Genomic DNA, 26,681 nt, shown 5'->3' with positions numbered 1-26,681 from the left:
ACCAAGCCATACACCAGAGGCATACGCTTCGGATCACACGTATGTTGATTAGAGCTTCACTTATTTAATTTATGTAATTGTTGTGTGTTATTGTAATTGCGGTTTTTTAATTAAGTGATTGCACACATAAGTGTTTTAGCTACAGTCAAGCATTTGTTGATTTAATTTGTTCGGCAACATTCGTTAGCGACAAATTGCTTTTTGTATCGAATAAATATTAATGTTTTAAATGTGATTTATTACAGTTCACGTTTTTAAATGATTGTATGAATCTATATAAATTATCGTATCAATACAGACATTGCGTACATACCACCAAATCTACTTTGCTTTACGATATAATGCAAATATCGACTGGATATATATTTATTTAAAATAAATAATATAAACATTTACCATTGATAATACAATACACAAATATATGTTTCTGGTATGCATTCCGATATATGCTTACCGATATTTAGTATTGTAGTATATTTGATAATCCAGTAAATAAAAATATGTACACCCCTAATTGTATTGAAGACCCACAAACGACCTTCCAGTACCGGTCATTAAACATTTTCGTGCTCTATTTTAAACTCGTACACCTAGCTAAAGTTACATCCAGTTCATATATATTAAAGGGGCCTTTCACAGATTTTGGCATGTTTTGAAATATGTCATTAAATGCTTTATATTGATAAATGTAAACATTAAATTTTAAAAGCTCCAGTAAAAAATCAAAAATAAAATTTTAAAAAGGAAAAAAAAGTAGTCCGCAGCAGGGCTCGAACCAGACCCCCGGAATCCTGAAGTAAAAACGCATTAGCCAACTGAGCTATCCTGTCACGCATACATAAGAAGCGTATTTTATACGTTATATAAGCAATCTTCGTAATTTCGCAAATTTAAACGACAATAACAAAACTCTCCAAATTATTCAATCGTTTCGCGTTGCAACGCGTTATAATTTTTAGGTTTTTAAATCGTCAAAAGATACATATAATGGCTATATTAGACCATGGCAAATGTTCAGTAATACTGTTTCTTCCTAAATATCATAACTAAACCGAAAATCTGCGAATCTGAAACAACTTTTTTTCAATTTTGTCAATTTACCAAACCGTGAAAAGATCCCTTTAAGTACTATTTGAGACAACTGCACTTTGTTTGAGCAAAATTTCTGATAAAAACCAAATTATGTTTGTTATATTTAATCATGACGCTAAAAATCATATGTGTATAGCTTATTTATTTATAACAAATTTCTATTCTTAAAGTGAGATTTATCAACCATCAAAGTATTTATAAGTAACGCATTACTTTCAGTTGTGCGCTTATGCGTAACTCAATCGCAAAGTTTTTGGAATTTACTCCCGTTCCGCTAACATTAATACATACATTTGTATTGAATATTTGAAAACAAGTTCCTTTAGAGACAGGTATACTTTTTGTCAATAAACATTTAACTGTTGATGAAGAGACGTTTAATTACATGAAAACTGTGCTGGTTTTACGCTTATACACAACTATCTTCCATATACGTATATATAAACCGAAACAAGTCAGGGGAATAAATTGTATTTGGGATGATGATGACGATGATGAACACAACGTCGACGATGATGATAATAATGATGATGGTGGTAATGATTATTATGATGTTGATGATGCTGCTGCTGCTGATGATTATAATGATGTTGATCATGGTGGTGGTGTTGTTGATGATGATGATGATGATGATGATGATGATGATGCCGATGATGATGATGATGATGATGATGATGATGATGATGATGATGATGATGATGATGATGATGATGATGATGATGATGATGATGATGATGATGATGGTGGTGGTGGTGATGATTATTATGATGATGATGATTATTATAATGATGATGATGATGATGATGACGGCGACGACGACGACGACGACGACGACGATGACGATGATGATGATGATGATGTTGATGATGATGATGATGATGATGATGATGATGATGATGATGATGGTAAAGAAGAAGTAAATGACGACAACGACGATGATTATGATGAAAAGGAAGAGGGTGAAGATAATACATATGATGAAAATTAAGAAGAAGGAGAAGAAGAAGAGCCATAAAAAAGAGATGCTGATGATAAAAAGGATAATGATGAATGATGATGATTATGATGAAGAAGATGGTGATGAGGAGGAGGAGGAGGAAGAGAAGGAGGAAAGGCGAGAAAAGATGATGATAAATATGATGAAGAATACTAATAATAAGAAGACGAATAAGAACAAGAAAAGGAAGGAGAAGATGATGATTATGGTATGGATGATAATAATGTCCGAAAATTAAAAACACCGTGAAAAATATACCTTTTTCATATTTGCTAATGTGCTAGATGTTGTTTTATTGAAGAAGACCCACAATGTTGAACTGTGACGAAGGAGAACAAACATTAGCATTAATATACAGTAGTATGCATCTTTATTTATGAAAATTCGACATATACATTATGTCAGTCAGCTAATTATACTTGCCTAGTGTGTTATGTAATCTGTGTCTTTAACATCTTTATATCAAGTGCCGTACAAGTTTTATCTTTATGTCACACTTCAGATTTTTAGCGGGGACATATTGCATTTGATAACTAAATTGATGTAATAGTATATATATATATATATATATATATATATATATATATATATATATATATATATATATATATATATATATATATATATATATATATATATATATGTATTTACTCATAGTTATGAGTAAATTTTTTATTCTCTATTCTCAAAATACTATTAAAATCTCATCATCTTTATAACCCATATCATCATCATTATCATTATCATACAAATAATAAACCAAAGACAAAATAGGAGTGAGTGCTTGTATTTGACAGGACTTTCAACATATAAAAGCAAAAAACAATTCTTCTGACGCCCGTATGTGTTGTATGTGCAATGGATATAGACTTTAACGGCACCGCTCAATTGATGAGCCTCGAGACGACTGGAAACGGTGTAACATCTTTGTTCAGGTGTATAAAGAACTGAAACGATACTATTTAAATGCTGTAGGGCATGTAATTATGAATTCTTCACATGCACATGTGTGTCATGTGAAAAAATGCAAATTTATTCATAACAATTAGACGTCATGTATATATCTCAAATAAAGAGTTACTGTTTGAATAAACTGATCCTGGCCGATGCCCAAAGTGCACACAGGACGCCCCCAATGCCCATCAATCACGCTAACTTGCTTAAATATTATAAATTAACAATTGTGAAACATTAATTTGTTCAAAGAAGCTGCTAATATCTGGAAGATTCATCCATCACCACCAATCAAGAGAAGTGTACATGACTTCACGTACACCCCATACAATAATCAGTAGTAATAAACGATTTAGGTAAAACCGCGAGCGGGATACGCAACCCTACTGCCATTTTTGTTTTCTTATTTTTTCTTTTAATGGCAGGGGGACGTATGAGGACCCATGGCTCGAAACCGGTGTCTAGCTGCCTTCATCACCTCCCGAAACCTCTAATTTTAGAGAAATCTACAAATAAGCAGCTATTATTATACTGTAAACATTAAGTATTATTTAGTAAAAAATGTAATTAAAACATTATCAATTTCATTGCGCAAATTAACATAACAAACAAACATCAAAAGCATCCCGCACACATCCCGGGCATCAACATAAAAACAAACAAATCACTCAAACCATAAAATCCATAAAGCACCTAAAAAGAATGTTGATAAATCATAAGTATTCCGAGAAATATATAAATGCATATGACGAACAGCTATATTAAACCGACTTCAACATCTAACCAGTCACACCAAAATGAAAATATTAAGTAATCGTACAATAAGAATGTCTTTAAAATTAAACGTTCATTACGAAAGACAACAAAAAATAATAACACTGAAATTTAAACATACCAATATTTCAATAAATATGCTGGAGGTACTATCTCCAGGAAGTGAGAGTCTCGAAAAACATGACACCCATAACTTAAAAAACCTCATTCCAACACAATATTAAGTAAAAAAATGAGTCAAAATAATCAAGAAAACTTAGCTGCTTCAGACTTAAAGGGGCCTTTTCACAGATTTTGGCATTTTTTAACTTATTCATTAAATGCTTTATATCGATAAATGTAAACATTGGATCGTAAAAGCTCCAGTAAAAAATCAAGAATAAAATTAAAAAAAGGAAAAGAGCATTGCCCGGACCAGGTTTCGAACCAGTGACCCCTGGAGTCCTGCCGGAGTCCTGAAGTAAAAACGCTTTATCCTACTGAGCTATTCCGCCGTGTACACAAACTGAGCGTATTTTATACTTTATATAAGCAATCTTCGTAGTTTCACAAAATTTAACGACAAAAACAGAACTCTCCAAATTATTCAATCGTTTCGCGTTGCAACGCTTTATAATTTTTAGGTTTTAAAATCGTCAAATGATGCATATAATGGCTATATTAGACCATGGTAAATGTTCAGTATTACTGTTTCCTCACAAATATCATAACTAAAACGAAAATTTGCGAATCTGAAACAACTTTTTTCAATTTTGTCAATTTACCAAAGCGTGAAAAGATCCCTTTAAATGAAAATACACCCATCGTCTTTCCCAGTAAAGGAATCTGTTTGTGTTAAGATCCCATCTCACATGGACTAAAAACCGAACTGAAAATATACTAAATATAGACTTTATAATTGCAAAATTATAAACATAAAAGCAATGTAACCAATTATTTAACCATACATTTGCTCATTAAGGGCGGGCGGGCGGGGTTATCACCCTTTCGTTTTCTTGTTCCATAACGTTTGCCTGTCAAATACACCCTCGAATGGCGACTCAATAGATGTGCAAATCATATTTACCCCAAAACGAAAAACTCGTGCGCTTTCGCGCTAAAACATGCACACAAAACCCGTGCATTATTCGCGCTAAACCATTACCATAATCTCTCTTCTAAATAACACGTAATAAACCTACTATACCGTATTTATCAAACCGAGAATAATTTCATATATATATATAATAGTAATACATAGGCTTTGACGGTTAATATTAATTTTCAAAAGCCATGGGATTATTGAACTTTGGACTAAAGAAAATACTGTGGAGTACATGAAGCGGATCTTTAACGTAAGCCATCTTTACAAATATCATTTCAACTGCTTAAAGGGGATTTTTCACGTTATGGTAAATTGACAAAACTAAGAAAAAATGTTTCAGATTTGCAAATTTTCGTCATGGTTATGATATATGTGCGGGAACAGAACATTAACCCTGCTCTAAAATATCCATTATATGCATATTTTACGATTTAAAATCCTGAAAATTATAAAGCGTTGCAACGCAAAACAATTGAATAATTTTGAGAGCTTTGTTGTTATCGTTATATTCTGTAATATTACGATGATTGCTTATATAGAGTATAAAATACATTACACATTGTGTGAGCACGGATTGCCAAGTGGTCTTAGCGATAGACTTTTACTCCAGGGGACAGTGGTTCGAGCCCAGTTGAGGGTTAACTTTTTCTTTAGTTTTATTCTTGCTATTTTACTTGAGCGTTTTATATTCAATGCTTACATTTATCAATTTAAAGCATTTAATGACCAACTTTAATACATGCCAAAATCTGTTAAAGGGATCTTTTCACGCTTTGGTAAATTGACAAAATTGAAAAAAGTTGTTTCAGATTCGCAAATTTTCGTTTTAGTTGTGATAATTGTGAGGAAACAGTAATACTGAACATTTACCATGGTCTAATATAGCCATTATATGCATCTTTTGACGATTTTAAAACCTAAAATTTATAAAGCGTTGCAACGCGAAACGATTGAATAATTTGGAGAGTTCTGTTTTTGTCGTTAAATTTGGTGAAACTACGAAGATTGCTTATATAAGGTATAAAATACGTCAAGTATGTGTACTCGGCGGAATAGCTCAGTAGGCTAGAGCGTTTTTACTTCAGGGTTCTGGCAGGACTCCAGGGGTCACTGGTTCGAAACCTGTTCCGGGCAATGTTCTTTTCCTTTTTTTAATTTTATTCTTGATTTTTTACTGGAGCTTTTACGATCCAATGTTTACATTTATCGATATAAAGCATTTAATGAATAAGTTAAAAAATGCCAAAATCTGTGAAAAGGCACCTTTAAAAGGCCCCTTTAAGAATGCCAGTACGCAATCGTTTAAAGCTATCAGGTAAAATCAGCATCTGTTAAGAGTACACAGGACACACATTTGCGTTACCTATTTACAGTGTTACAGGCAATAAAACAACCGTTGCGGCCCACTGACTCTTTGTATTTATCTGAAATGTGTTTATTACAGTCAACCAGTTTACGTAGCAAAGGTTTGATATGTAACAGGATTAATGTAAATGCCGGTTCGATGATTTCGGATAAAATGAAACTATGTTAATAGTAGGGCTGTCACGATACGCCGTGAGCGTACCGCGGTATATCGTGGTACGTCAACACTGTATCGCGGTACGTACCGCGATATTTTACAGAATATGTATCTGTGAAGAAAACAGCAGAATAACAAGTTTTACAAACTTTATTAAACTCAATAATCAAAAAACACTGGTATCATAGTATGACTAGAAACTGTAAAAGAAACTGTAATAAACTTGATAGAAGTAGTCATTGTTATTGTTCGCGTCTTTTTCTAAAATGTCCGCCATGTTGTTAACAATAGCTGTGACTACGATCTGTGTAAATCGAACGCTTCAAGGGCATGTTCAAAATGCGGAGTCAGCGGGCCCAGTATTGAAAATCCGTAGCGTTCTGACTCTTCCTCGACTTATTCAGAATCTTAAGATAACATGATTCGGAAGTGCCATGCTTTGAACGATCGTATACTAAAGAAAGAAAATAAGAAATAGAAAAAACATCTTTTTGATAATTATGAACTTATTTGCAAATGAAATCTTTCCCTAATTCCAAAAAAGGTACGGACCCATACATCGCCGTATTTTAAACGTGAAAGTTAAACATCTACAAGTGGAAGCGCTTGCTTGACCTGGATATTAACGGATTATTTATTTAGCCCTTTTGAATCGCTTCTACATTTTTCAAAACGATATCTATATCAAAATAATTATGTAATGTATTTATATCTGTGCTAATATAATAATATTAAAAAAAACCGGTGCGGCAACGCCGTACCGCGGTGCGATTTTTTTCACGACATGCACCGCGATATACCGGTATACCGGTGAATCGTGACAGCCCTAGTTAATAGCATATAGAGTTTGTGGTAGTGCCCCTGACAGGTAAGTCACGATTAAATGTGTCTGCAGTTTTAATGTTCTATTATGGACTAATTATGAGAATACTCTGTTGAAATTTATACTGAAATGATGAGAATGGGGTGATCTAGCAGTTCGTGGTATTTTAGTTACAAAATGATGATTGATAAACTCAAAATTTGAAGATAATTTTAATATCAACTGTGTAATTTTGTCATTGGATTCATACCTCGGATTATATTATCGGACACTATCGGACACTATCGGACATTCCATTGTGATGGTCATTGTTTTGAGGGACAGTGGCTATTGTGCCTATTGTGTGGAGGAATAAAAAAACGGATTAGCTTGGAGCTACACTACTGTATGTACTGTGTTTATTTAGCTTGTTAATCAACGGGGGCAATTCGGTCTTTTCGAAACTATATACGTTTTCTCCCATTCGGGTAGGTATCACGAGTATCCCGGGTAAAAAGCGGTCCGTCAACAATGCATATGTGACTCACATCCGCGGATATGACCGAAAAGTGCGGATATGGACGAATACAAGCAATGTTTATTTCAATGTTTAATGAAAAATACACAATATGTATTAAATATGCAAGGTAAAAATATCTATATTTATTGTTACTATATATTATAGTTTATTGGTACGTAAACATATGCACGTTATTTTATTTCACAGAATGAACACAGGCTATCGTAGTGCTACATTTAAATGTTTCAAAAATGATTATAACCATTATAGTTGCGCTGTTATTGAAAAGCAATGCATGTCCCGGTAAAATTTTAGATTTTTCGTTTATATTTCAACAGTTCATATCCAAAATCCCGATAAGTTAAAATACGAAGCCTAAATGTTTAAGATTAATATTACAGCTGTTACACTCACTTATAAAATATAGTATTAACGAAAAATCTCAAAATTTTGCGGGCAATGCATTGCTTTTCAATAACATCGCAACTATAATGGTTATAATCATTCTTAAAATATTTAAATGTAGCACTACGGTATCATTTATTCATTTGAATAAATGAAATGACGTGCATATTTGTACGTATTAATAAACTATAATATAGAGAGGATATTTGTTGGATTCGGTGGATTATCGATTTTAAAGTGATATTATGGGCATTTTTCACTGTTGAGTTGAGCTAAAAAGAATTAAGAGGTCAAAAGATTTAGTTAAAATGTGGTTACTGACCAATTATCTGCAACTCATCTTGCTACCAGTTGTTTATAAATATATATATATTATATTCGATATTTTACATGACTCACCCACTCCTCTAAGCCGTAAATGATCCGTAAAACAAAAAAGTGTATTTGTGTCTTATGAACGAATCTTCACTAAAACTAAATTAAGATTCACATCGTAAATCGAATCATTTCTGTCGTCAGTGGTTTAAACGAAAGTACGGTTGATATTCAACTGCATTATTTTTCTCTTTCCGGGATATTGTTTTAGTAAATTGATGCTGCATTAACAAATGTAAGAGTATATGAAGTGAAAACACCAAAAATAAACCAAAAAACGAGAAATGTAATGGAATTTTCAACATTAGGCAATAGAAAATATATAACTAGATTCTCATCCAAATTTTGAGGAAAATTAAGGCGGGTGGGTGTGTTTATTTTGTTATTTTTCATTTTATGTGTCGGACATATTATTCATTATAAGTAATGAAATGTTCATGAATTTGTTGGTTTATATGCATAACGCTTACATGTATGTATGTATGTAAAATAATATAGAATAAAAGAAATACATTATCAAAATTTGACTAGATCTATTGTGTTTTATTTTACCCTTTTAATATTATGTTAAACATTTTCTGACAAAAATAAGATAAATACCTCATGTTTATCCAAATATGTCTTACATTTGAAGGCTGAATTCATAGGAATGGATGAAACTATAGGGGAAACGTATATTTTTATTAACCCTTTGAACATGATGTGGACAATATTGATTATGACTACAAAACATGCTACCTGTCTGGTACTTACGAATGGAATGTAGCGCAGAGGTGACAGGGATATTTTCTGGAGGTGGCTGTCTTAATGTACGCTGCTTTCTTTCATGTTTTGGTACTACTTTGCGCTGAAGTATATTTTCAGTAGGAATTTTGTTTCGGTGAACAAAGTTTGGACCGATTCTGTCTCGAAAGTGGTCGGAACAGACGCGAGTATACGCCGTTGGAAACCATTATTTCCGGATAATTGCTATCATCCAAGGTTTTCTCGTACAATAGTCTTTAGGCAATTTATGTTATTTTACTTTTTTTATGAAAATTTACCGATTATACCGCTAAAATTATGGCATTTAACGATGGAACAGTAGTATTTCCCCATTGTTTTCCTTAACACCGGAAGTAGGTATACCTACCCGCACGAACGACAACTCTGTCAAGACGGAATAACGCAAATCTGGACACATTGTTTAAGAGTTTAACTAAAGATTTTCGCTGGGATAATGACGTAATTTCGTCAAAAAATTACGTCATTTCACAGCAAAAAGTGAAAATTATCGATAATTTTCACTAGCTGTTAATTTTCACTGTTTGAAACAGTTAAATTATCAGTTTTCAGTCACTGATATTTCTCCGGAAAGCATAAAATAAATAGTAACAATCAAATATAAATTATTTTTACCTTGCATAAAGTTATTATAGCACTACAAATATAGATCCTTTATTGGATAAACCACATTTGTCGACTTAATCATATTCGCGCATTTGAAATCATCATTTATTTTTAAATGAAAAATGCCACTTGAAACAGTGACATTTCAGACAATATTTACTGCATTCAGTATATTTAAATAAATTCAACATTTTGTATTCAAATTAAAATATAACCAGGGAAAAGTAACATCATTAACTACTTGTGGCCTGGCGATAATCGGCCCAAAAATACTTTACTATTTTCTAAAGCATATTGTATATCTAAATACTAAAGTTTTCAGACGACATTAAGAATAATAATACATTAAGTATATATATAAACATTATGTAAACTTATACAACAAAACATATGTGGTGTCGGCGTGGTTATATTGTTTGTGGTGTGTAGCCCTAAAACAATCTTCTGGCCCTTCGTCATGTTCGCGAATATGAATTTAGAGTTAGAAAAATGATAATGTCTATTAAATTGTTATATTTTGAGACAATATGAACAGAGTAATAACCATAGGTCAATTCTGCGACAAATCGAAGATATTAAAAGTGAGATAAATTTAACGAATGCAGAATATGTTTTATGCGGAGATTTCAACGCACGTACATCGGATATGTTAGACTTCATAGTGTGTAACAGCAATATTCCAATTTTTCAGGATCTTGATGGTATTCTTGATGGTGATATTGGTATTGTACGCGTTAACCGAGACTCTGTTGTTAATAGATATGGGAGAGAACTGGTTGACTTTTGTAAAGCATATGGGTGTTATATTGTAAACGGTCGATTTGGATCCGCAAGTTCTGATTACACGTTTATAAATTCGAACGGGCGAAGTGCAATTGACTATTTCATTGTGTCACAAAGTCTGTTTAGTTATATAGACAGCTGTGTTATTTTAGACTATCCAGAGAGTTGCCATTTACCTTTGTCATTGTGTGTAAAATGTAAAGCGCCATGTACGAATACGTCAAATTCCAAAAGGGAGATTAGTAAATACCATATAAACGATGAAAATGCAGAGTGTTATGTGCAGGGGCTTACAGAAGCAATTTTGAGTGAAAATGTCTGTCTATCGGAAAATAAGCTGGGCGATGTGAACGAAGATATAAATGTCATAATCAGTGAGTTTGAGGGTGTTATTGCTAAATGAAGTGAACGTTTTAAGAGGGTAAAACGAAATTTTGTAAATAGGCGAACTCCGTGGTTTGATGCGACATGTAATGTGGACAAACGTGACTGTAGAAAATTGTTACAACGTTTTAGACGTAGTCGTACCGACAACGATTCAGAAATGTATCTAAACTCTAAACAATATTTTAACACTTGTGTAAGAGGAAACGCTGTTTATATAACAAGCGGGTGATAAGCAAGCTAGAATCGACAGGTAACCGAGACTTTTGGGCGTATACAAGGCGACTGACGGGAAGCCACGCAGCGAACCAAATATTACGCTGGAGGAGTGGAACGAATATTTTAAGGGTGTTTTTACACTGCCCAATTAGGACTTACAGGCAGAGTTAGGCGACAAACAAGTCATTATTGACGATATGGAAGACGTTATATTTAATTCATGTATAACATATGAAGAAATATGTGCTTCTATTAAAAGTATATATGTTAAGATGGCTGTCGGTGGGAATGTTATACCGCAGCAACTTATTTATGGTAAAAGTGTGCTATGGCCATTTCTTAGTAAATTGTTCAATAGATTATATATGACAAGTGAATATTTTACACAACCAAGGTATAAAGGGTAATCTTTTTGATGTTATACAATCAATTTATGTCTCTGTAAAAGCATATGTTAGAACATCACAGGGTTTTTAGCCAAACTTTTTCGTGTCCTTTAGGATTACGTCAGGGCTGTAAGCTCAGTCCGATTTTGTTCGTTTTGTTTATTGATGAATTACATACATTATTAATTGAAAACAATATCTGCGGGATACAATTGTTTCCAGATAAAGTAGAAATATTTCCACTTATGTTTGCCGATGATATTGCACTTTTGTCAGATACAGTCATTGATCTACAAAAGCAACTAAATGTCCTGCAAACGTTTTGTTCTAACAATAAGCTGAGTGTAAATATTGAGAACAACACAGATATTGTGTTTTAAGAGAGGCGGACGTCCTTCTAGACATGAGAGATGGTCTTATGCAAATTTACCTATTGAGATAGTAAATGGTTTTACATATGTTGGAGTATATTTTAATTGTAAATTGTCATTGCATAAAATGGCAGAGGCGATGTCCTTGAAAGCTTAAACAGCTCTTTTATGTCTTTTTGATTCTCTCCAACAGTTTCAGTGTTTACCTTATAGAACTTTCTTTAAGCTGTTTGATAGTAAAGTTGCAACAATATAATTGTATGGTTCCGAATTATGTGGTCTTTATTCTATGCCTGCAGTAGAAACTGTACATATGTATGCATGTAAACGTTTCCTAGGTTCAAATAAATCGGCATGCAACGACGCTATACTTGGTGACTTTGGGAGATGACCAATGTATATATCATCAGCAAAAAGGTGTATGAAATACTAGGTTAGGTTGTTGTGTATACCAAATGATAGATACCCACGCCTTACATATAACATGTTAATGTTTTATGATAGTTCAGGTTATTGTAACTGGGTAATTAATGTTAGAAATGCATTGTATTACCATGGCTTTGGTTATGTATGGGAGGCATAGGTAGTTGTAAATGAAAAGTTGTTTTTAGATTGTTATGTTAGGGAGCTGAAAAATCAAATATATTGTAAATTGGAGAGCTCGGTGTGTTGAAAATAGTAAATTGTATCATTACATCAATTACAAAGATGAATTTGGTACTGAACAGTATGTTAATGCTATTGATGTACATAAATTCAGGAAATGCCTCGCAAACTTTAGGCAATGCTCACATAACCTTATGATTGAGAAAGGTATTTATTTTAACTTGGAACGTGAATATAGAACTTGTGTTTATTGTGACGTCTGTGTTGAGGATGAGTATCATGTTGTTATGGTATGTTCATTATATGCAGAATTAAGAAGAAAGTATTTTCCGTTTCATTACTTAAATAATGTAAGTCAAGAGGTATTTAATAGTCTTATGTCAACAAGAAATGTGACAACCATTCAAAATGTTGCTATGTTTATATATAATGCATTAGAAGAGAGGCGTCAGTTTATGTATATATATGACAATTAATATTTTCTGTACAGTTTATGTCTATATTTATGTGACTAGTTAAATAGCGGATTGGTTTTTTTGTTATCTTTTTTCGTTAGCATACGGTATATAAATCGAACATGATGTTTGTAATGTTCCTTTTGATAGTAAAATTATTGCTGATGCCTTGAGACTACCTATTGTTTCGTTTCTAATAGGTAGTCTAGATAAAGGCAAAATGACGAGCAGTTCTTTTTGTTTTATCTTTAATTAATTAGACAATTAGTCTGTCACGGTTCAGAAATTGTTGCGGATAGGCGAGTGTTGTCAAGTTTATACTATATATATATATATATATATTTATATTTATATTTATATTGATGTTGTTGACGTCATTGGAACAATACAAAGTGTACTTTGTATACGAAAACGAAAATGTCGTTTAAAGAATATGTACCTAAAGCTAAGACCTAATTGTTTAGTAAATATGGTTGATTTGTGACACTAGTCAGGTGCACACAAATGTTGTATTAGATTGCATATTGTATTTGGGCCGGTGGCCGCATATGTACAATAAATGAATGAATGACTAGCAGTTAACGTGTTTGTAGTTTTGTTTTACGAAACTTTCATTAAAAACTGTTTAATATTCGAAAAGTGCCCAGTGCAAAATATAAGAGAAAAAATATTTATTGTGGCTGAATGATAGAATAATTACAGTATTCATTTAACTAATGACACTATGTTAATAGTTTGCAGGATGAAGATACATTCTATATTGATTATTGTGGCTATGACAACGCTGGTCTCGGATGTCAGCGCCAATGAAGATGATCGCGCACGAGATTATTTGGCAGGTAAAATCAGGATATCAGAATCAGTCTGTGTTTTTAACCAGGTTTTCCGAAGGAAAAAACTGGTTATTAGATTGGCGAATGCGGGCGGGCTGGCGGGCTGGCGGGCTGGCGGGCTGGCTGGCGGGCGGGCGGAACAAGCTTGTCCGGGCCATAACTATGTCGTTCATTGTCAGATTTTAAAATCATTTGGCACATTTGTTCACCATCATTGGACGGTGTGTCGCGCGAAATAATTACGTCGATATCTCCAATGTCAAGGTCACACTTTGAGTTCAAAGGTCAAAAATGGCCATAAATGAGCTTGTCCTGGCCATAACTATGTCATTCATTGTGAGATTTTAAAATCATTTGGCACATTTGTTCACCATCATGGGACGGTGTGTCGCACGAAAGAATCACGTCAATATCTCCAATGTCAAGGTCGCCACGACTAAAAATAGATTTTTTTAAAAAACAAACTTACAAAGGGGGGTAATTTTGTTTGTTCATTTCAAAAGTTCAGTTTGAGTTTTCTCCCTTTATCAGATTTTTTTTCACAATGAAAACCTGGTTTTGTGACAATTTTGTCCCTTGTTGAAATACGGTTTAATCCCGTTGTATTTTGTTAAAAAGTTAAACGAGTAGATGTATAATAAATAAAAGTTATCAATCATTGTGGTTTTTCTGTCCGCGATCCAGATTTAAGAATGTGAGTCTTAAAAGGAACAAAGATAATGTATTATGATAGCCGGCTTCTTACATTTGCGTACGTGTTGCAATCGTATCTCTGTTAACAACGTTTCCAGGTTTGAACGGCTATAACAAAAGGGCGGAACACATGAATCACCTGTACTACCTCAAGTACTGGGCCTACGATACTAACCTCACTGAATACAACTCCCAACAATTGGTAGGTGAACGTAAATAACGTCATGATAGGTTAATGTGAGTGTCGTCAAGGCGGATACATGTGTGCGTTGTCATCCTCGTTACATGCAAGTTACGCCATGGTTGGTAAATGAAAGTGACGTTATGGTCGGTACTTGTGTCTTCAAGGTGGTTACATGTAGTCAGTGCCGGGTTAGTAACATAGAGCCCAAAGGCAGTAACACTTTTTGGGGCCCAGGGCCTTAGGCCTTATCGCCTACTATAACGCCACTGCCCAGTCGATTTAACTCGTTTAAATGAGCATACAAGTGCAAGGGTTTGCAAGACATAAAATTTTGAAATGCCCTTTGTTTTGCTTTACATTGTCATTATAATACCTAAATGCCAATATCACATTGTAAATTGTTAGATGTAGAATTTTATACAAATATAGCTGGCTATCACTGCAGCTTTTACGTATTAAATACTTTCGTTAAGGTCTCATAGGGCTCCATTAAAGTCGCGGGGCCCATAGGCAGTGGCCTTCTGTAACTAATCAGTAATCCGGTATTAGCATGAGAGTGACTTCGATGCAGGTAAATATGAGTGACGTCATAGTAGGTAAATGTGAGTGACATCATGGTAGGCACACGTTAGTGATTACAGGTTAGTGTCATCAAGGCGAATTCATGTGCTAGGCGTCATGATATATAGACATAAGAGTCTTAATGGTAGCTACATGTATGTGACGTTATGTTTATAGCATAAGAGTGACATCATGGTTGGTACATGCTAGTGACGTAATGATAGCCTATTGTATGTCATTAAGGCGAATACATGTGACAGGCGTCATGATAGATAGACGTGAATGTCGTAATGGTAGCTTCATTTGAGTGACGGTGGCTGTTAAGTACGAAGTAGGTCCACTTTTAAGACGATTAATCTTACTACGAAAATGAAGCATCTAACTTAAGAAGCGTCATAAAAATGTACGGATATGTTCAGTGTTATATTGTTTTTTAGTTATATTTTTAATATTCCGTTAAGGTCATGATTATTTGTGCTGTCGGTCTATGGCCATTAGGCCATAATTAACTCGAAAACACGCCGTAGATTATTGTGTTATTGCTGTAGAAACGGCTAAAAAAATCGGTTGTTGTAAATGATATTATTATAATGTTGTTCTTGATGTTGTTATAAAACATATTGTAAGACGATTAAAACCATTCTATGTTTATAGACGGAAATGAAAGTGCAGCGTTCCGATTTCAACAAAAAAGAAGCCTCAGAAGCAGCGAAGTTCAACATTAGCGAAATGACCAATGCCAGTTTAATACGTATGATACACAAGATTCTAGATGTTGGATATTCTGGTTATCACGACAGTGACGTTCTACGCAAGGTTAATATTTCTACAACAGATTTGTATGTCCCCGATAGGATGGCATATAGCATTCGCACTGTTTGTTCGTCCGTCAGTCCGTCCGGCATTCCATTTTCCGGACTTTTTTTTTACGGAACGCATTCAGATATTTACCTGATAATCGGTGTGTAATTCTCTATCATTGACGCACAGATAAAGTGTGATGTAACAAGCAATTTAAAACCAAAGTGTGATTATCTGTTTGACAAGTTTCATTAGATATGTAAATTTATTTTCAAAATGAGTAAGTCATTTTTTATTGCAAAATGTTAATAGTGAGCTTAAGTCATTTACTTTAAGCAGTTAACAATAAAGGCGCAATCATAGTATGTCCTTTCGTTGCTCGGATAAGAAGCTCGAAACATTGTATGTGTAAAAATTTAACTCGTGATAATACGCCATATTGGAGTAAATATTCTTTTCGGTACAAGGTATCATTTTATGACAACACACATCTTTTCATAATTGCGAAAAACTGATTTTATTCGGAATGCCATGCACGTTTTATCTTGTTATGTTATATTGTAGGACAATTTAGTAAAAAACCAAACCGGATTATGTTTGCATAAGTTTGTTTATAAAAACGGCATATTAGTAATTTAACACTATTTTTGCTGTTTTTTATATTTTTTTACAAAACATTTAAATAATAAAACGGATGTGTGATGCCAAAGTTTTTGTACTTTCTTGATGATAACGGTACAATGTCGCTCACTACTCTTGCTTCATTTCGCTAAAGGGGTGTTGCTGCAGTTTTGCTGATTATTTTTTCATCTTATAGATTTTGTCCAAAATTTATATTTAAGATATATATACAAAAACTATATGAAAAAAGAAGTATAAAAAGGGTCACCGGCCTTGTTTTGATTTTATTCACCATTTAATAACATGTGCTTTTTCAATAAAACAGCAAAATCTTTTATTGCGTAAAAATAATTAATTATCTATAAAAATTGGCAACATGTAGATATTATATAAGCTAAGATACATCATAGACCATTTAATGAAACCACACTCTACTAATAAAATGGAGTACACAAGTTAAATTTTAAGAAAATCTTTTTTTTTTTATAATTTTTATGTCACCCCAAAAAACGTCATTTTTCTACTATTGTAACCACATAAAAGGAATTTAAATTTTTTCTGTGTAATAGAGTCCTGCGAAACTGCTAAAATATGTTTATCTACGTATTGTCTACGTAAAACACACATGAAAAGGGGGTCACTGCACTATTAACAGAGTTTTTTTTTGTTTTAACAATCCCTACCGTCTACGTCAAATTTAATAAAATAAAGCCATAAGGCAAAACCCAGTAACGGTGCAAAGATTGTTAGAAATATGAATAAACATAAGACATTTTTTTACAATCTTAACTGGGATCACAATAGCTTACCAAAAGACATTAATAAAAAACAATATTTTATCACAAACATAAGACCATCCAGTTTCAAACTCGACCTTAATCATTAATAACTTACATGTACTTGTTCACAGATTTCGGCATGTTTTGAAGTTTGTGATTAAATGCTTCCAATTGATAGATGTAAACAAAAGGACTAAAGAGCTCCAGTATCATACAAGAATGAAATTTAATCAAGAGAAAAAAGGTTAAAAAAAGTTAACCCCATCCTGGGATCGAGCCACTATACTAACACTTGTATTATGAACCAACTAGGTCATTTCTGATGATCCTGATAACAAAAACATTGAGTTGTGATAATAGCATCATCGGTGTTGCCATAAATATATCCTCGGTTAAATAAACTGCAGCAACACCCCTTAAGGTTGTTGCTTTATTATAACAATATTAACATGAAATGGACCTTTCGTTGTTGTTGTTTTAAGATAGCGGAAATTGAAGCGGAAATGCTCAACATCTACAGTACCGCGAAATGGTGCAAGACTTCCACTGCATGTCACCAGCTCGAGCCGGGTATGTTCTCCTGTATTCTGCTGTCTTTACTGAATTTAGTTGTTAGAACGCTGTTAATGAAATTCATAAACAATTGTTACAGCTAACTTGTTAAGCATGAACTTTGAACATGCAAAAATACTTTTATTAAATTTTAGAAGACACCAAACTAAAAGATTACTTTGTATTACATCGGTTACGAATTTAAAATAGTTAAATCTGCAACTTAAAAAAAAATGAAGAATTTCAGGAATTTGTGATTTTTTACCTATACTTATTCAAGCTTGTTATGCATATATGATATGATAACACCTATGTGCGAAAATTGTTCATGTCTGGTATCATAACAGTCATGTTTTTCATATTAATGTTACTTAAAGTTTCGAATGTTAACGTTTTAATTTAATGGATTCTCTGTCAGATTTGATCGAGATCTTCACGAACAGCCGGAACTACGACGAACTGCGTGACGCCTGGAAAGGTTGGCGTGACGTCAGCGGAAAGATGATGCGCAGCAAGTACCAGGAAATGGTCACGCTTATGAATATGGCTATCAAGGCGGGAGGTTTGGTCATACTCCCTTATTTGTCGTCATATTGCTGGTCACTTAACGTTGTTTGCTTTCAGTTTTCAACATTTTATTTTGTTTAAGTCCAGTAACTTTTAATACTGAGAGTCACATAAAATTTCACTTCACGAAATGCTTGCTGGCTATATCTATTAATAACAAAGATTGGTATACACAATATAGATTGGTCATGTATATAATAATACTGCATCAATAAGAAAATAACGATAATTCAAGAATAATATGATTAATGTTGTTGTCTACATGTACTTGTTAAAAAAAATACCAGTTAAACAGGCTTTTCATATTGAAAGATTATTGCATGTTGTCGAAACATTGATACCAATGCACATCTCTACACGAAATAACTTACCAATAGTGGTTGGATTTAAAAAGATTACGATGTATTATAACGACCAAGACATATGTTGAATTTTAAATATACTTGCTTTCAAATGAAATATTTATTTCAGGAAAGTACGCTGATATGGGCGCATACTATCGTTCGATGTACGAGGACCCCGAGTTCGAGAATGACGTCCGTAAACTGTTTGATCAGTTAGCACCATTGTATGACGAGTTGCACGCATTCGTCCGCCGCAAGCTGAGAACGCATTATGGCACAAAGCACTTCCCTTCATCCGGCCACATTCCAGCTCATCTGTTTGGTATAATTAAATATTTATTTACAGCAATCTGAAGAGATTTTGTCGTAATTTCAAAATATGGGATTCGTTTTGTTTTTGTAAGCTTATAATTTAATTGCTGTAATATTTTAAGGCTTGTTTTCTCAAAAATTAATTTCGGATATGAAGACAAGAAAGCACAATATTTTCGCAACATGTTATTGATCATTTTTACATTTGTACACATTTCTATAGCTCTGTACAATACAATTTTATGCAAGAATGAGATACACTTGCATCCTCAGTTTCTGCTTAAGGGGACATGTGGGCACAGAGCTGGTCCAACCTTTACGATCTGTTGGAGCCATACCCAGGGAAAGGAAGTCACAACCTCACAAAGGCAATGATTGAACAGGTAAAGGCTTCGATGCGCTCCGCATCTATCGTTCGGAATAATTTTTTATGTAAGTTATTAATGATTAATCTTTTCGTTATACAACCATGCACGAGTTGAGATTGCCTCCAAATTGATATTGACAGTCCAGAAGTGTAACACCAAGTTGTAGTTGCAACAGATAAAACATAAAGAAAAACTACTTTTTTATTCCTAAAAAATCAAGGACGTTTAGATTTTGTTGTTTACTTACAGAAAACTATTTTTTTAAATACTAATACTCTAGAGTTTGTCTTTGTTGATGCAGAACTACAATGTGACCCACATGTTCAGGGTGGCGGAAGACTTCTTCGTTTCTCTCGGAATGAAGCCAATGCCTGGCTCGTTCTGGACTAATTCTCAGCTGGTCAAACCTGAAGACCGAGAAGTGGTCTGCGGCGGAGAGGCCGTGGATATGTTCAACGGAACTGACTTCAGGTATATTTTTCTACGCGTATTTTTTCAAATAAGACAAACATGTCTGATCTAATAAATTGGCAAGTTTTCTATAAAAAAATAGTTGTTACACGATTCCATGCAAACACTTAAATGTTGGATATACATATCGATGATGCGCGCTTTGCAAGCAAACGAATATTTAAAGTATAACAATTCATATTCATTTTGTCGTTTTTTTTTAATAATTAACATTATTTATCTTTTTAACATGAGTAAAGGTTTAATGCAACATTGACAGCCATACTCTGAATATAAATCCAATACATTAAACTTTAATCACAGATTTGATCGAAACCGGATAACAGTATCGCAGTGTAGGCGATACGTTCGTCTTTAGGCGATGCATTGTTTCGCAAACGTATATCTGCCATTCGCTTGCGTTTAAAACCTTGCGACCATGCGATTCCCGTTGACCTCTTCTTGCAGGATCAGAATGTGCACGACCGTGACTGAGGCCGATCTGAAAACCATTCATCACGAGATGGGTCACATTCAGTACTACCTCGAGTACAACCATCAGCCGTTTCTCTTCCGCAACATCCCGAACCAGGGTAACATTTAACTTCTCCGACTGTTTTATTTGATCATTATCATGTGTATGTCCTGTATCAAATAATCAGCAATAAATAGTCAAATAAACTTGTGCATGTTTAAGTTCGTGAGGCGTACACAAATCAACGATTGTTTAACGTTCAGTCTAGTGCAGCTGGTTGTCGACTAGGCTTCCACCTAGTGTATATGCAGTGTGTTAAATGAAGAGTTCGTAAGGTCATTTATAAAAACAACTATCTATAATACATGTTTTTCATAGTCTGCAACTATGGTATCATTTGATGTGCTGAAATAAGACATATGTAGAACTGCAACCTCCTGCCGAATTTTGCCTCACTGTAGTTTCCGGCGTTTAAGACGCCATGAGACCTATAACGGATACATAAGAGTTTGTGTTCGAAGCATCTTATAAAATTATCTCGTCTTCTAAAGCAACCAATTGACCCGGGAAGCGTCGTTATGAAACTATAAACATGCGTTTATTAACATAATTGTCAAAGTCGTCTTCTCTGTCTATAATATGTTTTTTGTCTTGGTTAAAACGGCCGCGTTCGCAGTGAAAATTACTCCCAATCGAGTCTAACGGTCTTTATATACACGTTTATGTTGTATCTACCCATTTAAAATAAATAAGAACGTTTGCTGCAAGTAACCGCTGGTCTTGTATCCTAACTAATTCATGCCGCAAACGCTATGCCAGGGACATGCTTCATCATACAAAGCATCCGCATTAAACTACCAATCTTGTCCGCTCTCCCGTGCCTAAAATTATGTCAACGAGGTAGATGGTCTCAATCTTGACTGGTTTCCCATGCCTTTTTAATCTTGTACGGTTTCTAATCCACGTATGTCAAGGAGGAAGATGGTCTCAATCTTATCTAGTTCCACGTGCCTCCACATATGTCAACGAGAACGATGGTCTCAATCTTGTCTGGTTTCCCTTACCTCCACATATGTCGACGAGTAAGATGGTCTCAATCTTTATGATTTCAGTGCCTCCACATATGTCAACATGGTAGATGTTGTCAATCTTTTCTGGTTTGCAATCCACATATGTCAACGAGGTAGATGGACTTATACTTGTTTGGTTTCCTGTGCCTCCACATATGTCAAAGAAGTAGATGGTCTCAATCTTGTTTGGTCCCACGTGCTTCCATATATGTCAACGAGGTAGATGGTCTCAATCTTGTATTGTTTCCAGTGCCTCCACATGTGTCAACAAGGAAAATGTTCTCTATCTTGTCTGGTTTTGCCGTGCCTCCACATATGCCAACAAGGTAGATATTCTCAATCTTGACTGGTTTTAATCCACATATGTCAACGAGATAGTTGGTCTCAATCTTGTATGGTTTTCCGTGACTTCATATATGTCAACGAGGTAGATGGTCTCATTCTTGTCTGGTTTCCCGTGCCTCCACATATGTCGATGAGGTCGTTGGACTCAATCTTGTCTAGTTTGCCATCCACATATGTCAACGAGGTAGATGTTTTCAATCGTGTATGTTTTTTCGTGCCTCCACATATGTCAGCGATGTAGATTGTCTCAAGTTTGTATGGTTTTCCGAGCATCCACATATGTCAACGGGGAAGATTGTCTCCATTTTGTTTGATTCCACGTGCCTCCTCATATGTCAACGAGGTGGATGGTCTCAATTTTGTATGGTTTTCCCTTCCTCCACATATTTGAAGGAGGTAGATGGTCTCAAACTTTTATTGTTTCCCTTGCCTCAACATATGTCAACAAGGTCGATGGACTCAATCTAGTCTGCTTTTCCGTGCCTTCATGTATGTCAACGAGGTAAATGGTATCAATCGTGTATGGTTCCACGTTCCTCCGAATATGTGAACGAGGTAGATGGCCTATTGCCTGTCTGGTTTCCCATCCGTCCGTTTCGAAAAGACTCTCTTGGCTTCATTTTGAATTTAAGTTCGCACTTAAATTTTTTTTGCATTTGATTCGAATCAGCATTCTCTTTTGTACTAAAATCGTCATATATCGCTCCACCGGTAGTTTATTGAGTACCCGTTCCGGTGTTTCTGCGATCTACCGTAGGGTCGACAGAAACGACGCGTACACGCTGTCGCCTGTACTGACCTGTATCTCAACGGCGGTTGCCTTAATATGCAGACGTAAAACGATCATCATATTCAATCTGTTCCCTAATCCGGATCTAAACAACCAACCCCGATACCTCCACATTTATTAAGCTTATTAGGCACTACATTTTCTGCTATATACAAACATGTAAATGCTTTTCTCCACGCATCTCCATAGTTCCTTTGCTGCAATACCATCACAAGCTTTCGTAGTATCTTCTCTGAAGCTGCAGATCCTTTTTTAGTTTTCCAATTAAGGCTTTACATGTATTGTTCGTTCATCAAGAGGACCTTACATGTACAAATAAAGCAACGGCGCAAAACTAAATTGGTAAATATCTCGATCTGATTGTTGTTACAGTATAGTCTGATTTATTAAATGATTGTAGTTTAAATTGGCACGGTCGAAATATTCAAATGTTAAAAAAAAACCATATATATTTTTATCGCCCCTAGGGTTCGACGAAGCTGTGGCCGATATCGTCACTCTGTCTTTCTTGACTCCGGAGCATCTCCAGTTGATGGGCCTAATACAGGAGCTTCCAAACGGCACTGGTACGGATATATAATCGCATGACGAGCTGTCCGGCTAGCGCAGTGGTTGGCACACTCGCTTCTCGCCTAGGCGAACCGGGCAGCATGTGTGTTTGTTTGGTTGTCACCATACCGGGCAGGTGGGTTTTCCTCCGAGTATTCCAGCTTTAAGAAGGAAAGGGAGGGAGGGACGGATCAACATATTCGTTGTAAATCACACATGTTACCAGTTTCTTCTTAAAAAGTAGAGACATTGACAAAAATACTCAACATTTAGCCATAATCACGCTTTTCCAGAGGGTGACATCAACTTATTGATGCAGATGGCGCTTGAAAGTGTGGCTTTCTTGCCGTGGGGCTACCTCGTCGACCAATGGCGCTGGAGCGTGTTCCGGGGTGAGACGTCGCCTAGCAACTACAACAAGGCATGGTGGGATCTCAGGTAACTATTGAAGCCATATTCACTGGGTCTTAATTCCATTATAATAATAACTGAAAGCATTTGTAGAATGTTGTCAAATATTATGGATTTCGTTTATTATATTTCTTCAATCTCATTTTCAGACATACATGTGTAGTTAAAATGCACTTACAATGCATTTTAAAACATTGTATGTAGCTCCGGTTCAAATGCAAAAATGTAACAATTATGTGGTTGTACGAAAACTTGCTTTAGGTTTGCCACACGTTAGTTTGCTAAAACTTGTGACATCAATGTAAATATCACCGTTTTAGTATAAGCCGTATAAGTGGAATTTAACGGATAATGTCAAAATGATTGCAGATGTAAATACCAGGGAATTTCGCCACCAGTTGCTCGGTCTGAGCAGGATTTCGACCCGGGGGCAAAGGCCCACATCGCCGATAACACGCAATATATGGGGTAATAGTTATTCCTTAAATAAATATGTTTCTTGTTTGCGTGTATAAAAGTCGAATATTCAATAGAATTGTTTATTTCAAAATGTTTTTTTAGCAATCATTCTAATGAGATTAATGTAAGATTGAGAGGGCTAAGCTTCTGTTGGGTCGGGGGTCAGTTTTGAAAGTCATCTTTGCAATAAGATTATCATTGTTCTGCAAACGCATTTCGCAAACGTTTATTCAATACTGTTAACGAGGAGTCTTAAATAGACCATCCCCGCACTAACACAAAACAACATACATTGGTGCAAATAAAGCTGATCGGTTTTATCTTCAAAGTGTAGTAACATTCAATAATAATGGGATTTTGAAAGTTTTGTTAACACTGTTAATGGTTCAGCGTTGTTTTTAAGTGCCTCTGCCAAGAAGTTTACCCAGATGCACTAAGTTATGCCAATATTGAGAACTGAAAAACCCAGTTAAACGTTTTATTACATATTTATATACGCACAGACACAGTATCACATTCTGTAAGCAAATATATGTGTAACAAAGTCTAAATCGCGCTCTGACAAAACTTTACGGCGTCTCACTAACAACTTACCAAACCTCTTTGCATTACATTATCGCGTACAACTAATATCCCGTTATCATGAATGCAACAATAATTGTATATTTACGAACTACGTTACCGGTATCGTAGGAAAATCAATTTTTACCAATGATTTATTGGACTGAAATAAAACATAATTTTACTAAAAAGCGACTGAGTTTTCATAAATCTGCTCGGACGTTACATTTATCTCGCCACAGTTACTTCGTGAGTTCCTTGCTACAGTTCCAGTTTCACCACGCGCTCTGTCAGTTGATGAACAACACGCGCCCCCTCCACCGGTGCGACATCTACAATAGCAAGACTGCGGGTGACAGACTCAAGTGAGTGTTTTATCTCGGACTAATTATGCATGTAAGGTCGTAGTCCTTGTTCATTTATCATCTCAGAATATTAACGTTTTGTAGATCAATCACAATTTATTTTTTATACGCAAAATATTAGGTTGTGCGCATCGGCATTGTCTTACGAGCCGTTAATCCAGAACTTTAAGCAGCTTTTCTGTGCACGCCCTTTTCAACTTGTGGATGTCATAAATTACAGAATATGCAGAATAATTTATTTCCACTAAAGAACAAGTACAGCGATTCGACATAAACATAGATATGCAATACGTTTCTATTTTATGCAAAAACATACATCCTTTCGAAGGAAGAAAATGTCAAAACGTATATTTAATAATTGCAACAAGTACATGTATGACATTATTCTATGCTTATTATCTTTGTGAAAATTTAATCATTTATACTTACACATTTTCTCGCATTTCAAAGCATTTTAAGCAAAACACATTTTCAGGTCCGTGCTACAGATGGGGGCCTCTGAAAACTGGGGAGAGGCGCTGTTCAAGCTGACGAAGGGGACGATTGGAGAGACCAGGAAGCTCAGTGCGGCACCTATTGTTGCGTACTTTGAGCCGCTCCGGGTATGAATACCACGTCTATGATTAACAGGACTATAAATGCAAAGCACTAGAAATCTTGATATTGACTAATTGTGCTTTTGAAGTTTTCGTCATTGCACAGTGTATGTTTCATATGCAATCCTTAACAAATATATGTGTCTAGTTTGTGTCAAAGCAATAACTTAAGACGTGACGTAATTTTGTGTGGTCTTAACTATGTATTATTTTATATTAATGCATAGATATCATGATGATGGATTGCAAATAAAATTCTTTGTAGTATCGAATAAGGTGATATTTCTCTAACACATATATGTTATACATGTGTGACAAACAGACAATTCAAGCAAAATACAGGCATCAGTAGTGTAAATGTGTTTGTTTCAACATGCCATTCGCTATTATAGATTTGGTTAAAAGAAGAAAACAGAAAAGCAAACGAGACAGCGACTTGGGACAAGAACAGCTGCCCACCCAGTTCCTTTGTGACGGTTCTCAGCGGCGCTCCCTCCCTTGCAGCCAGTGGTTTCTTTACCAATTTGCTCCTGGCTAGCATCGTTTTATCTTTGGCGACGATACTGTGACTATAATATGCGTTCGTTAAAATGCTGAGCCAGGTTAAGTGCTCTACGATCTGACTGAACTCCGTGCTTTGATTCTCTTTGAATGTCTGCCTAACACTGAATATTGAATACTAAGGAAACTGAATGGTAATTATGGGCCTTTAATTAATTAAATCACTGGCTATATTGTATTGTCTAATGAAGTTAAATCAGATAATCAGAATCTAATTATAAAAAATAAAAAATCTACGATACATCCCCGTGTTTCCCTTTTATGCTTTAGTTGACTGATGGAATAGCGAGACAAATAAAATAACAATGAACTCGTT

General features: G+C 34.9%; 1 protein-coding gene across 1 annotated transcript; it reads left to right on the top strand.

Moving 5' to 3' along the window:
* Positions 1-26,680, top strand: LOC127851278 (angiotensin-converting enzyme-like). The gene is made up of 16 exons (XM_052384929.1): positions 1-39; positions 13,853-13,957; positions 14,743-14,846; positions 16,044-16,205; positions 18,073-18,160; positions 18,561-18,704; positions 19,181-19,375; positions 19,651-19,748; positions 20,035-20,204; positions 20,652-20,776; positions 23,331-23,429; positions 23,706-23,850; positions 24,193-24,291; positions 25,086-25,208; positions 25,684-25,810; positions 26,197-26,680. The coding sequence occupies exons 2-16, from the start codon at positions 13,861-13,863 to the stop codon at positions 26,371-26,373; spliced, it is 1,953 nt and encodes a 650-aa protein (XP_052240889.1). The 5' UTR covers positions 1-39; positions 13,853-13,860; the 3' UTR covers positions 26,374-26,680.
* The last annotated feature ends 1 nt before the right edge of the window (position 26,681 follows it).

This window comes from Dreissena polymorpha, chromosome 11 (assembly GCF_020536995.1).
Source record: "Dreissena polymorpha isolate Duluth1 chromosome 11, UMN_Dpol_1.0, whole genome shotgun sequence".
Lineage (NCBI taxonomy): Eukaryota > Metazoa > Mollusca > Bivalvia > Myida > Dreissenidae > Dreissena > Dreissena polymorpha.
This window is presented reverse-complemented; position numbering and strand designations above follow the sequence as displayed.

Coding starts and splice junctions, on each gene's coding strand:
- LOC127851278 (XM_052384929.1), top strand. CDS start 13,861: ATGAAGATACATTCTATATTGATTATTGTGGCTATGACAACGCTGGTC. Junction 18,705..19,180: donor TATGGCTATCAAGGCGGGAG/GTTTGGTCATAC, acceptor TATTTATTTCAG/GAAAGTACGCTGATATGGGC. Junction 24,292..25,085: donor GATAACACGCAATATATGGG/GTAATAGTTATT, acceptor ATCTCGCCACAG/TTACTTCGTGAGTTCCTTGC.